This window comes from Peromyscus californicus, unplaced genomic scaffold (genome assembly GCF_007827085.1).
Source record: "Peromyscus californicus insignis strain IS unplaced genomic scaffold, ASM782708v3 Scaffold_14__1_contigs__length_90479793_seg_2, whole genome shotgun sequence".
Classification (NCBI taxonomy): domain Eukaryota; kingdom Metazoa; phylum Chordata; class Mammalia; order Rodentia; family Cricetidae; genus Peromyscus; species Peromyscus californicus.
This window is the reverse complement of record NW_026294436.1, coordinates 26,451,491-26,464,984: the sequence shown is the minus strand read 5'-3', so window position 1 is coordinate 26,464,984 and position 13,494 is coordinate 26,451,491. Positions and strand designations below refer to the sequence as shown.

General features: G+C 36.9%; 1 protein-coding gene across 1 annotated transcript in view; it reads left to right on the top strand.

Moving 5' to 3' along the window:
• Positions 1–469: 469 nt before the first annotated feature.
• LOC128109560 (complement factor H-like) overlaps positions 470–13,494 on the top strand; it is a 49,296-nt gene continuing 36,271 nt past the window's right edge. The window contains exon 1 of the mRNA XM_052736708.1: positions 470–524. Within this exon, the coding sequence (XP_052592668.1) occupies positions 470–524 (55 nt within the window). The remainder of the gene's footprint in view (positions 525–13,494) is intronic.

Sequence of the window (13,494 nt, the reverse complement as noted above, 5' to 3'; positions counted from 1 at the left end):
TATTTTGCAATACAATTCAGTTCTACATATTAGCCACGGATTCCCTTGTTCTCCCCTCTCCAGTCCCCTTCACCTTCTCCCCAGCCCACCCCCCATTCCCACCTCCTCCAGGGCAAAGCCTCCCCCGCGGACTGAGATCAACCTGGTAGACTCAGTCCAGGTAGGTCCAGTCCCCTCCTCCCAGGCCGAGCCAAGCGATCCTGCATAGGCCCCAGGTTTCAAACAGCCAACTCATGCTGAATGATATTTTATTGTTTAATAAGTATAAAATGGTTAGAGTATTAATGGGAAAACACCGATTGAACATTGTTTATTTTCTCCCTCCTTCTGTGACCTTTGATATTTACCAAACTAGGTGCCAGTAATGCAGTGAAATTCAAAGTCATGCACAGTCCTTTTAATAACAGGATTGCCAGAAACAGCACCACTGCTGGAGAACTTTGGGTTTTAGAAGATGGGGTGGTCTAGGATGTGGCTCTTTGCCAATGCTCTAACCCTATGGCTTTCTACTGCCAAAGGTGCAGGTAAGTGGAAACAGATTTGAAACATGCCCTTCCTACTCAAATGTATTTATCTGCTGTGTGTATACAAGAATAATTTTAAATCATTTTAATTTCTAATAAAACATTATACATAGAAAATAAACTATGAGAATATTTTAAGTGAAGACAGAAAACATTTTGAATGACAAAATACAACCTACTTTTGGAAATAGTTTCTAATAATCAATAAGAATAAAATTGAATGAAAAGGGATTTTTCTCTGTTCTCTAAACTGCAAACTGTGAATAGCCTCTAAATATAATTTAGCGAGAAAAAAGAATTTATTTTTAAAATGCATAAATTATAAATGTAACAAGATGAATTTTCAAAATGAAATTCAACTTAATTTAAACAAAGCCACTGACCAGGACAAAGCTCCAACACACTCTAAACATCTCTGGGTCTGTGTGAGGTTGATTTCATCTTCACAGATTGGATATTTTAACTTCATAGTCATTCAAGTGAGTAATTTTTTCCATGTCAATCAAATTATCATTCATCTAATGGAAATGTCTTTAATAAGACAATGAAGAATGCTATTATTTTAGTTGTAAACCACCAAAATACCAACAGTTTGCTCTTTTCTGATCTCTCCAATGTTTGTGTGCAGAAAGTAGGAGATCACAACACCTCTGTATTAACATTGAGACTAAAGGGGATTTCAGTTCTGTCCCTCGGGGTTTCATAAAGCCACCACATGAAGCCACTGCACTCACGGAATTTCAAATAATGATTTCAACAAGGTGTAGGATTCTGGAATTTAGTCATTGTCCTTGACCCTGTTTTCAGGAAGTTTTTACTTTTCCATTTATTGTTTGCTAATGATTATGTATAATTAGGGGTGATTTATGTAACTCTTCAGTCTTCACATTACATTTGTTGTAAAATCCAGCCTTTCAATTTTTTAACATGGTTTCAGAGATTTAAACTCATTTTATTATGTTACTACATTTCACATTTATTATATTTGAGTTGTAATCATGGAAAATCAGTCGCCTAAAGAGAAAAGTCCATCCTGCCAAGTCACACACACACAAAAAAATGTTTCCTTTCAACTTTTTTGTACTTTTCAATTTTTGAGATTAATATAATTACATCTCTCCTGTCCTTTCTTCCTTCCAAACCATCCCGTATTCCCCTTCTTGTTCTCTCATAGCCTCTTTTTTCACTAATTGTTACTGCATGCATGTGTGTATATTTATATACATACCTATAATTATCCTTATATATAATGATGTGTATGTATATTTATACACACACACACACACACACACACACACACACACACACACACACACACACACACACATCCTTAAATATACCCTGGTCGGTTCATTAAATTTGATTGTAAATACTGTGTGTCTGATTCAGTACAGTCTGGAGAATGAGCTACAATAATCACACTTTTCCTTTTGAATGAGTAAGTTTTCGAAGTATACAGAAAGAAAAGTAAAACAGTATATAACAAGTAAGAGGTGATCGACAGACATACCGACAAGGAAACATTATTGCAGGCGGGCCCTCAAGATGTCCATCATTAATCCTCTAAGGCAGATCATTTATGGCAATATGTACCTGGACTTCCCCTCTGAGAGTCCAATTTAAGTAATAGAACAAATAGCAACAGATAGATATCACATGATCAAATAAGGTGCAAACAACTTCCAGCAGAAACTGACTGGAAAATCAAATGAGGTGCAAACAACTTCCAGCAGAAACTGACTGGAAAAATTCCAAACAGTAAGCTGGAGTTTCCAATTGCCCTGACTCCCACCCCCAGATAAACTTGCTTTGGCCAATCTTTCAGTTATTTTTTCTGCTCTTCCTGGGAACCCAGATGGGGACTCCAACTGGCTTAGACATGCTTCCTCAGTTTCTACTGGATATCTGCAAGCAAATTTGATGATGTTACCTTTCTGTTATTTTTGTTTTTTACTTGGAAGCCTCATGCAAAGGGCCATTGCTCTGCCCTTTGGAATTCCAGCTGGCTGCAATACCAGCTTGCCTCATATATTTCTTCAGGTTATTCTCTGCAGTCAATTTGATGAACTTTTATCACCAATCTTCTCATCTGTCTGTCTGCCTGACTGCCTGCCTATCTGTCTGTCTGTCATTCTGTCTATCATCTCTCTGTCTAATCATGTAATTGATTCTTTTTTCTCTTTTTATGGAAAATAGGTTCTTTTCTCATGGAATATATCCTGATTACAAATTTCCCCTGCCTCTACTTCTCCCAGTTCCTCCCCACTTCTTCTCACCTCCAAATTCACAACTTTTCTGTCTCTCATTAGAAAAAAGAGCAGTATTCTAGGAGATAACAACAAAACATAACCAAATACAATATAATACACAAAAAGAAAAATCATCAGCTGGGTGGCAGTGGCGCACGCCTTTAATCCCAGCACTCCAGCCAGAGCCTCACTGTGAGTTTGAGGGCAGCCTGGTCTACAGAGAGAGATCCAGGACAGACACCAAAACAACACAGAGAAATCCTGTCTTGAAAAACCAAAAAAAAAGAACAAAAGAAATAATGAAAAACCATCACATTGAATTTGGACAAGGCAAAGCAAAGGAAGAATAAGAGCCCAAGTCAAGGCACAAGAATCTGAGAACTACTTGTTCACATACTTAGGAGTCCCCAAAACACCAAACTGAAAACTAAACGATATACACAGAGTGCAGAGCCCTGCAGGGCCTGTGTTTGATGCTTCAGTCATAGGAGATTTACTCGGGTGATTTGGAAGGCCTTGTTCTCCTGGTGTCCTCCACCACCTCAGGCTCTTACACTCTTTCTGCCTTCTCTTCTGTGAGCTATCCTGAGTTTAGAGGGAAGAGACTTGATGGAGATATCCCATTTGGAACTGAGTGTTCCAAGGTCTCTGCCTCCATCCTTCCTGCTTCTCCCTCCCTCCATCCCTCCATACTCTCTCTCTCTGTCTCTCTCTGTCTCTCTGTCTCTCTCTGTCTCTGTCTCTGTCTCTCTCTCTCTCTCTCTCTCTCTCTCTCTCTCTCTCTCTCTCTCTCTCTCTCTCTTCTCTCTCTCCCTCTCTCTCTCTCTGTGTGTGTGTGTAAAATACCTGGTTTTGGATTTTGGATATCTGTAATTGTTCACATCTGCTGCAGGAGGAAGCCTCAGATGATTGCTGAATAAGGTACTGGTCTACCAATAGAGCAGAATATCATTAGGAATAATTTTACTACTTATTTTATTTAAGACCAGAAATATTTGCTTTTATCCTAGGTCTCTGGGCTATCTAGTCTCTGGTTCTTGTTCCACCAAGCAGTATTGGGTATGGATTCCATCTCATGGAGTGGGCTTTAAGTCAAACCAGACATTATTTGGTTACTCCTAAAAGTGGCATACCACTATTGATTGCACTGGCGTATTTTGCAGGCAGGACAGCATTGTAGATCAAAGGTTTTGTGGCTGGGTTTGTGTATATGTTTCTCTTTTGATATCCTACACAGTAACTTCCTCTACCACAGTCTCTAGAACATAGGGATGAAGGTTTTATATAGGCACCAGCTTGTTATCTCCGTGTTCAATGAGTTGTGTGGGTGTTGCCTTCACCAATGGAGCCTGGATAACAGTTTGTGGAGAGGAACCTATTGCCTTGGAACAGCTTGGGTTGTTAGGGACTTTCCATGGAACTCATTTATCCAATAACTCAATTGGATTTAAACCAATCCCATGACTGGAAGCTTCATTGTTGACAAGAGATGCAACTCTATCTCCCATACTATTTCAAGATTTCATTAGGATCACTTTCATATATTTTAAAAAGGTTGAACTACACTAAATATCTGCACCACCCTTCAAATGCCCCTCAATTCTAGCTGTCTCTCCCTGCATTCCCCCAACCTGATTCTCCATTTCCATATGGCGCTGCCCCCCAAATCCACCCATAAAACCTAATGTATTACCCCCTCAAGGAGATCCATGTGTTCCCTGTAATCCTATCCTCTATGCCTAATCTCTATGGATCTATGGATTATAGCTTGATTATCATTTACTTAGTGACTACTATGATCCACATGTAAGTGAATACATGCCATATTTATCTTTCTGATCTGTGAAAAAATGTGTTGGAATTCTGATGGGGGTTTCATTGAAACTGTAAATTGATTTTGGTAGGATGTTAAATCTACTGATCCATGAGCATGGGAGATCTTTCCATGTTTTGATATCTTCTTCAATTTCTTTCACCAAAGACTTGAAGTTTTTATCATACAAGTCTTTCACTTGTTCGGTAAGTTACCTCAGGATATTTTATATTATTTGAAGCTACTCTGATTGGTGTTTTTTCCATAATTCTTTTTCTGTTCATTTATCATCTATATTTATGTAAACTATTGCTTTTATTGAGTTAATTTTGTATCTAGCTTCATTACTGAAAGTGTTTTACATCTGTAGGAGTTCCCTCAGTAGAATTTTTACAGTCATTTATGTATACTACAATATCAGCTGCAAATAAAATACTTAACTTCTTCCTTTCCAAATTGTATCCCCTTGATCTTCAGTTGTCTTATTGCTCCAGCTAAGACTTTAAGTACTATATTGAATAGGTATAGAGAGAATGAATTGCCTTGGCTTGTTCCTGATTTTGATAGAATTGCTGATCCATTTAAGTTGATCCTGGCTAGGGGTTTGCTGTAAATTGCCTTTATTTTATTGAATTATGTCCCTTTTATTCCTAATCTCTCCAGGAGAGATTAGGTGTTGAAGTGGTGTTGGAATTTTGTCAAAGAAGTCTTTTTCATCAAAGAGATGGTCATGGGGTTTCTTACATTTTGTTTATATAGTAGATTATAGTTATTTATTTACATATGTTGAACCATCCCTAACTCTCTGGGATGACGCCTACTTGATCACAGTGGGTGATTTTTTTATATGTTCTTGGATTTAGTTTGCAAGAGTATTTTATTGAGTATTTTTGCATCTATGTTCATAAGGGAAATTCGTCTGTAATCCTCTTTCCTTGTTGGGTCTTTGTATGGTTTGGGTACCAGGGTAACTGTGGCCTTATCAAATGAATTGGGTAAAGTTCCTTCTGCTTCTATTTTGTGGAATAATTGGAGGAGTGTTGGCATTAACTGTTTTTTGAAAGCCTGGTAGAATTTTGCACTAAAACTGTCTGGCTCTGGACCTTTTTCGGTTTGGAGATTTTAATGGCTGCTTTTATTTCATTCTGAGTTATAGGTCTATTTATATTGTTTAGCTGATCTTGATTTAACTTTGATATCCATTTCTTCTAGATTTTCCAATTTGTTGGAGTACAGGTTTTTAAATGTATCTTTATGATTATCTGGATTTCCTTTGTGTCTGTTGTTCTGTCCCCTTTTACATTTCCAACTTTGTTAATTTGGATATTCTCTATCTTAATTAATTTGGCATAGGTTTTTTTTTTCTATCCTTTGATTTTCTCAAAGAACCAGCTCTTTGTTTCATTGATGCTTTCTTTGTTCTCTTTGTTTCTATTTTATTGATTTCAGCCCCGACTGTACGGCAATAAATAATCAATTATTTTATTGTCATTTTTTTCTTTTTGATCTTGAGCTTTCATTTGTATTGTTAAATTGTTAGTATGATATCTCTCTGAGTTTTTTTTGTTTGATTGTTTGTTTTTTAATGGAGTTACTTAGTGCTTTGTACTTTCCTCTTTCCTCTAAGCACTGTTTTCATTGTGTCCCCTAAGTTTGAGAATGCTGTCTATCATTTTCTTTGTATCCTAGAAAGTCATTAAATTCGTTCTCAATTTATGTCTTGACCCATTTTTCATTCAGTAGAGAGTTGTTCAGTGTAACTGAAGGTTTCCTGTGTCCCTCCCGGTCCGAATAAGACCATTTAGAAATTCGTCTACAGTTCAGTTTCCACATGTTTGTAAATTTTTTGTTGTTTCTATTGCTGTTGAAATCCAACAATAGGATGTGGGGGTGATTTTAATTTTCTTGTATCTGTTGAGACTTGGTTTATGTCAAAGTATGTGGTCAATTTTAGAGAAATTTCCATGAGTTGCAGAGAAAAATGTATGTTCTTTTAGGTTTTGGTAAAATAATCTGTAGTTATCTATTAGGATTATTTGGTTTATAACAAGTTAGCTCCAGCATTTTTCTGTTTAGGTTTTGTCTGGATGACCTGTTTATTGCTGAGAAGGGGTTCTGAAGTCTCCCACTAACAGTGTGTGAAGGTCATTAAGTGATTTAAGCTGTAGTATTGCTTCCTTTTACAAATTATGGTGCCCTTTTGTTTGGGGCATAAATGTTAAGAATTGAAATGTCATCTTGATGGAGTTTTTCTTTAATGAGTTTGGAATGTTCTTCCCTATCTCTTCTGACTAGTTTTGGTTGGAAGTCTATTTTGGTAGATATTAAAGTGGCTACAAAAGTTTGCTTCTGAGGTCCATTTGCTTGGAATATCTTTTTCCAACCCTTTACTGTGAGGTAATGTCTATCCTTGATACTGTGATGTGTTTCTTGATTGAAGCAGAAGTATGGATCCTGATTTCACATGCATTCAGTTAGTCTGTGTCTTTTTATTGGGGAAGTTACTGAAAACAATAAAGATCCAGCATTTATTGTTTTCTCCCAGGATCAGTAGAAGAGTCTAACACCCAGCTGAGGATTCTAATCTGAGGGATACTAAATGAATCTAAGCACACTGACTTCTTTCACTCATTCACTTTGTTCTTCTAAATCAACTCTATCTACACAGCTTCTTTTCTGTTCTCATAAATTAGCTCCTCTCATTCCCTTTTGCTCTCAATCCCTTCTGCTGTTCTCTCATGTCTATCTAGTTCTTTCCTTCTTTGTTCTCATCTTTGTTCTTCTAAATCAATCCCTCCAGTGCTACGGGAAAACTGTATACACAAACAGTAGTTCTTTGGCAATGCAATGTGACGTTTGAAGTTTTCAGGGTCTCAGAAAGAGGTGATAAGGATCTATACATAAAGCAATAATTGTCAGCATCTAATTACAACCCAAAACGGGGAGTCACTAAAAGGGAATTGTCTGGTAAGGTCGACTAAAGGCTGAGATCAATTAGGGAATTCTACAAAGTAATTTATGTGCTCAGACTATAATCTAGAAGTGGCTAGGTAGAATGTTAGGGGTCTCAAAATGTCAATAAGTCACTAGAAAAGTAAAAAAAATGTAGTCTTTGGGACTACTTTTTTTCCCTGCTCATCCCAGCTGCAGCCACTTTCTGGAAGGGTGGGGGACATATACTCGGTTGCTAAGCAATCTAAGTCAGAGCATGTAGCATTTGGTTAGTGAAACCACTTTTGCTGGTAGTAATTGCTAAAGGGGGAATCTAGGAATAACACCTGGTTGAGATAAAAGGGGGAGGATAAAATCTTAATTTGCACAAGAAATGAAGCTTGGCACCTATCATCTGTCTGGCCTTGTCAGAAATCTTCTTGGGTCAGTGGGAAGTAACTACCTTAACTCAGTAACTAGCAGATGGCTAAAACATCATCCCAGAAATGTGAGCAGTAAATCTCTTAAATTAGTTCTTGTGTAAACAAACTGGGTTGAGAGTAAGGAGTTGAGCATCTAATTGTTAGTGGTTATTGTCTCTATCTGTGGGTAACATTAGCTAATGTTTATCTATCTGTATTTGTCCTTGGATAAAAAGGTATCTTAGCTGAAATACTTTCGTCCAGAGAATGGCCCTGGCCAGATTTATGTTAATGAAAAATAAACACAGCTGGAGACAGTTATCCAATTACCCCAAATGTATAGGGAAAATTATGCTCAAGATTGAGATGCAATTGTGAGATTGCATGTACATATAACTTGGAAATGCACAGTAAATGAGGAGAATCATAGCTGTTATTGCACAAGAAGTTTACAACAAGAAACGGCCAATTTGTTCCAAAGGCAGTAATTTCATAATGCCTTGCATGATGGTTTCCTCTAACAGAACCCTTAGTTCTAATAAGTTGACCTTCTGAACACTAGTTGTTACCTGCTGTACTCTCCCATGATCTTTTGCCACCAGCAGCTCTCAATAGGAAGTGAGACCATTGATGTTGAGAGACATCAATGACCAATGGTTTTGATTTTCTATTGTTTGTTTTTGTTGGTGGCGGTGGCTCTCTCTCTCTCTCTCTCTCTCTCTCTCTCTCTCTCTCTCTCTCTCTCTGTGTGTGTGTGTGTGTGTGTGTGTGTGTGTGTGTGTGTGTGTTTGCTTTCCTTCTCTTGAATTTGCTAGTCTGAGATTATTTATTCCCTGTCATCTTGCTGGATGTAGTGGAAACTCAGAGAAATGAACTGGTAAGTGAGGCAGAATAAAGTATCATGCAATAGCCACTTTATTTAGAACCCAGACAATTTATACTCTCAGGGTTAAGAAAGGTCACATGACTAACATTGCCATGAGATTAAGCTGTATACAATCTGAAGGACAAGTCCCACATTGAAAAGCATGTTCTTCCATAGAGGCATATAAAGGATAATTTAAACATTTAATTGAACAACAACAGCAAGCCGTAATGTGTAATCTGAAATAAACTCACTTCTATCTGCTGTACTTGGAAGGTGCACAGAAACACATTCCTGGTTGTAATTAACCTCTTTAAGTTATAGTTTTCCTTTTCACAACTTCTGTTGGACTGTATTTGTAGGTAGTTAGATATTACTTAAATTTGGTTTGTCATGGAATGTCTTATTTTTTTCCCCTCTATGGTGCTTGAAAGTGTTGTTTGGAATAGTAGTCTGGGTGGCATCTGTGGTCTCTTAGAGTCTGCAGAACATCTGTCCAAGCCCTTCTGGCTTTTAGCGTCTCCATTGAGAAGTCAAGTGTAATTAGAATAACTCTGATTTCACATGTTATTTGGTCTTTATCCCTTTCAGATTTTAACATTCTCCCTTGTTCCATATGTTTAGGGTTTGGATTATTATGTACCAAGGGGACTTATTTGTTTGGTCCCAACTTCTTAGTTTTCTGTATGCTTCTTGTACTTTTATACACATCTACTTCTTTAAGTTAGGATAATTTTCTTCTATGATTTTGTTGAAAATATATTATAATATTAATTAGCTTATCATCTTACTTGTAGCCCAGGCTAACCTGAAACTTACTTAAGTGGCCCAGTTTAGCTAGAACTAAGTGAAGATCCTTCTTTCTTAGACTCCAGAATGCTGGGATGCTAGACAGGAGTCATCATTCCAAGCTTCAAATACCTTTCAAGCAACTTTTCATAAAACTAAATTCTTCAAATAGTCTATGATTTGCATAAAGTAATACTATACCTAGGATTTCATTTTCCAAGCATAGCAACATTACTACCAGTGCAAAAACTAACAACAAAGATATAGCCCATGGTCTAAAATAGGTACCTTCTGCACATTTATAAGTGGCAGCGTCTGAGTTTCCTCTCCAAGGCTCTTGGAAGTCTGAGAAGAATTGTTAATCCTTCTTCACAAATCTAGCAGAATCAAACACTGACTCCACTTTATCCCAGTATTCACCTTGTTAGACTTTCTATTTCTTCAGTCCCACTGGCTTATTTGTAATTCTTTGCATCCTGTGGTTCAGTGTGCTGTGACATAGCTATTAAGAATTTGTTTCTTCTATATTTTCCAATTTATTATCATCAAATGGTTCATAGTTCTCTTCTCTGGAGCAAAGCTGTGGTGCAGATTTTAGGAATTTAGCCCACATGAGCTCTAAGACAGCCCCTCTCCTTGCTTGGTTTTCAAGATCTGTGATAAGGTTGCTGGCACCATTATCAATGGAGCCTGCTGTGATTGCCCCCTTCACACTTTCTCCTGTGCTGAAGAGTCTTCTCCCCCAGCAAACCAGTGTCAGTGTGTCTTAGCCCACTGCCTGGCACTATTGCAGGTGTATTTCTCCTACAGTGTTTCTATCTCTTTGATGACTTTCAGTTCCTGAGTCTTAGTTTTGGAGTGAGGCTACTACTGAATATCTCTATTTAGTCATTTAACTTTTTGCATGCTTTTCTTATTGTTAGATACCAATGCATGTGAAGACCTTTTTGAACATTTTTGAATTGTTAAATATACATAGACATCTCCAAGTGTTCTGTGAGCCTTAATTCTATTTTTGACCCTCGGTTATTAAAGATACTCTGGAAATTGTGCCTCCTTCAACTAACATTTGTTTAATACTTTTGTGTTTTGATCTTCAATATAACATAAAATATATTGAGGAAAAGTTTTCAAAACAGAGCACACTAAATTTCCAAAGCATTTGTGCTTTCACTGGAAATTCTACAAATATGCAAGAATGAAAATGAGGGGCTGGAGATGGACCAGCATATAAGGGTCCTAACTGCTCTTGCAGAGGACCTGGGCTTGATTCTTGCTCCTACCTGCCAGATCACAACCCTTTGTATATCTGGTTCTAGATGTTTCAATGCCGTCTTCTAATATCTCAGTACACCATGTATGTAGGTGATACACAAACAAACATAAATTCACAAAAACATTACTACACATAATAAAAATAAATAAAAATTCAATATAACTGATTTTCAAGATGGCTTTCATTCTTGCTGAAAAAGACAATAGTCATGTTTGGTTACATGCAGTTTGTTTATAGACATCAACTGATAACAAAAGAACTTTTTTTTCTCATATTAGGACTCTTTAAAATGGTGTTTTATTTCACCTCCTCCTAAATCCACACCCTTTCTCTCTCTCCCACTAGAAAACAACAGTCAAGGAATAGTAATAACAAAATAAAATAAGCTAAAATAAAAACTCAATGGAAAGCAAAAAACAAGCAAAAAGAAGATAAAGAGCCAAAGAAAAATCAAAAGAAATACATGTAGACATAGCAACATATGTTCAACCACATGTTAATCCCATAAAATCACAAAATCAGAAACCATACTATACACAGAAAGGACCTGTAAGTTTACAAAACAAAAAGCTCCAAAAACTGTAACTGAAATTATTTTGTCATCCACTGTTGGACATGAGGCTTGCCCATAAAGAAGTGTGGTTTGTCTACTCATTGAGACTTCATTAGAGAAAACTAGTTTTTCTATTGTGAGTGCTTGTCAATTAGAGAGAGCTTCTGAATTAGGGATGGATGTTTGTGTCCACTCTCCTATCAGCACTGAGATCCCATCATACTTAGACTCGCGCATGTCATGTGCATGCTACCATACTATTTGTGAATTCATATGTGCCTCAATCCTTATGTGTTTAAAAGGCCTTAGGGTGTGTGGGTGTGTGTGTGTGCCATACATCCCTTCTAGCTCTTACAGTATTTTAGCCTACTCTTCCTTAGGGAATAGGGTTTGACTACTCCACCTGTTAGTTTTAATAAGTGATTTGATGTTTTGTGTATCTCCTATAATAGAAACACACATCTTAACTATATTATTTGCTCTTTATAGGCTTACACATTGGTATATAAATTAAAAATATATGTGAAACCCATTAAAAAATAAATTATATTAGTGAAAACCCATTCACAGCTATGCCTGTGTGAAGTTGTACTAACCTATTCAGTCCTAGCTTTCCACAACTCTGGTGAGATCATTTCTCCTCTAGCTCTGTTCTCTTTCCTGGAAGAAACAATTAGATGAAAGAAGGAAGAATAGAGAAGAAAGAGAAGAAGACAAAAAGGAACTAGAGAGGTTTGTTCAGCTATAGGTTATAAATAAGACATTTGCAAAGTTCTCTTTGCCATTTAAAATTATGTGTGTTCAAGAGTTCGTTTCTATTATCTGAATAAAAGCTGTGGGTGTGGTGAAGTCATCCATAGTGAACTTTAAGATAATATCCCATAATTACGTTTTAGCCTACAATTAGATGATATTCATCTAAACAAACAAGTTTAGATGATAGGGATTTATATGTTAGAGAAATTGCTGTGTTGGTGGTGTATGGTTTTAAGAAATGAAAGAATGGCAATTGACTTCTGACTTTATAATCTCAGGAAAAATACTGTATCTTGTTTAATGCAAGGAAATGTATATAAAGGGAATGGGAGGAAAAGAAGTAACTTTGACTTTTAGTTAACTAGGGAGACTTCTTTTGCTCCATTAATGACTTCCTGCAATATACTCCACACACTTGTCATCTCATGCTGTGGTCGATACTGGTTGTCAGCAGGAATCACCCAATAGACAGGCTTCTGGGTATGTCCATGAGCATCTACTAGACTGAGTTAACTAGACTGGGTTAACTGCAGTGGGAAGACACAGCCTGCACTGGGCAACACCATTCCATGGGCTGAGAACTCTGACTCACAGGAAGGGAGTGAGCTGATCACCAACAGTGATCTCTCTCTGCCTCCTGACTGCAAACACAGCTGACCAGCTGCTTCACGCTCTCACCACCATGACTTCCAGAGCACAATGACTGTGCCAAAACAAAAGAGAAAAACTTCCCTTACTTAAGATGCCTTTGCCAAGTGTTCTGTCATCATGACAACATCAGTAAATAATACACTGGATGCTACTTAGCAAAGGCAAGATTCCACTTAATTACTTTCATCTTATCTTTTAATGTTTTTCTTCTCACAAGCTCTTAATAAATGAGTCAAAATTTTCTTAAAGTAGTCTCAGTTAGTGAAGTTTTTAAAACAAAGGTTGTACACTTTTACTGAAATTATGGTAACTTTTTATAGGATAGAAAAGAAAAATGAATGATCTATATAATAATAATTTTCAAAAAGTTTGACATTGAAGGAAGAAATGTACAATTAAACACATTTTTAATGATTTAGTAGTTATAACAGAATACGAAACTATGAGAATCTACCATTAGATGGTACTGTTAGATGGTTGTCAAAATTGTGCTTAAGTGAAATGTGTTATATCAATATAATGAACAATGTGAGGAAATGCAGCTAGCCACAAAACATGACTGATAGCCACAGATAAAATTTATGGTTAAAAAAAATGCCACATGAGGGCTGAGTAGATGGCTCAGCAGGTGAAAACATTTCCTGTGAAAGCATGAGGACCTACAT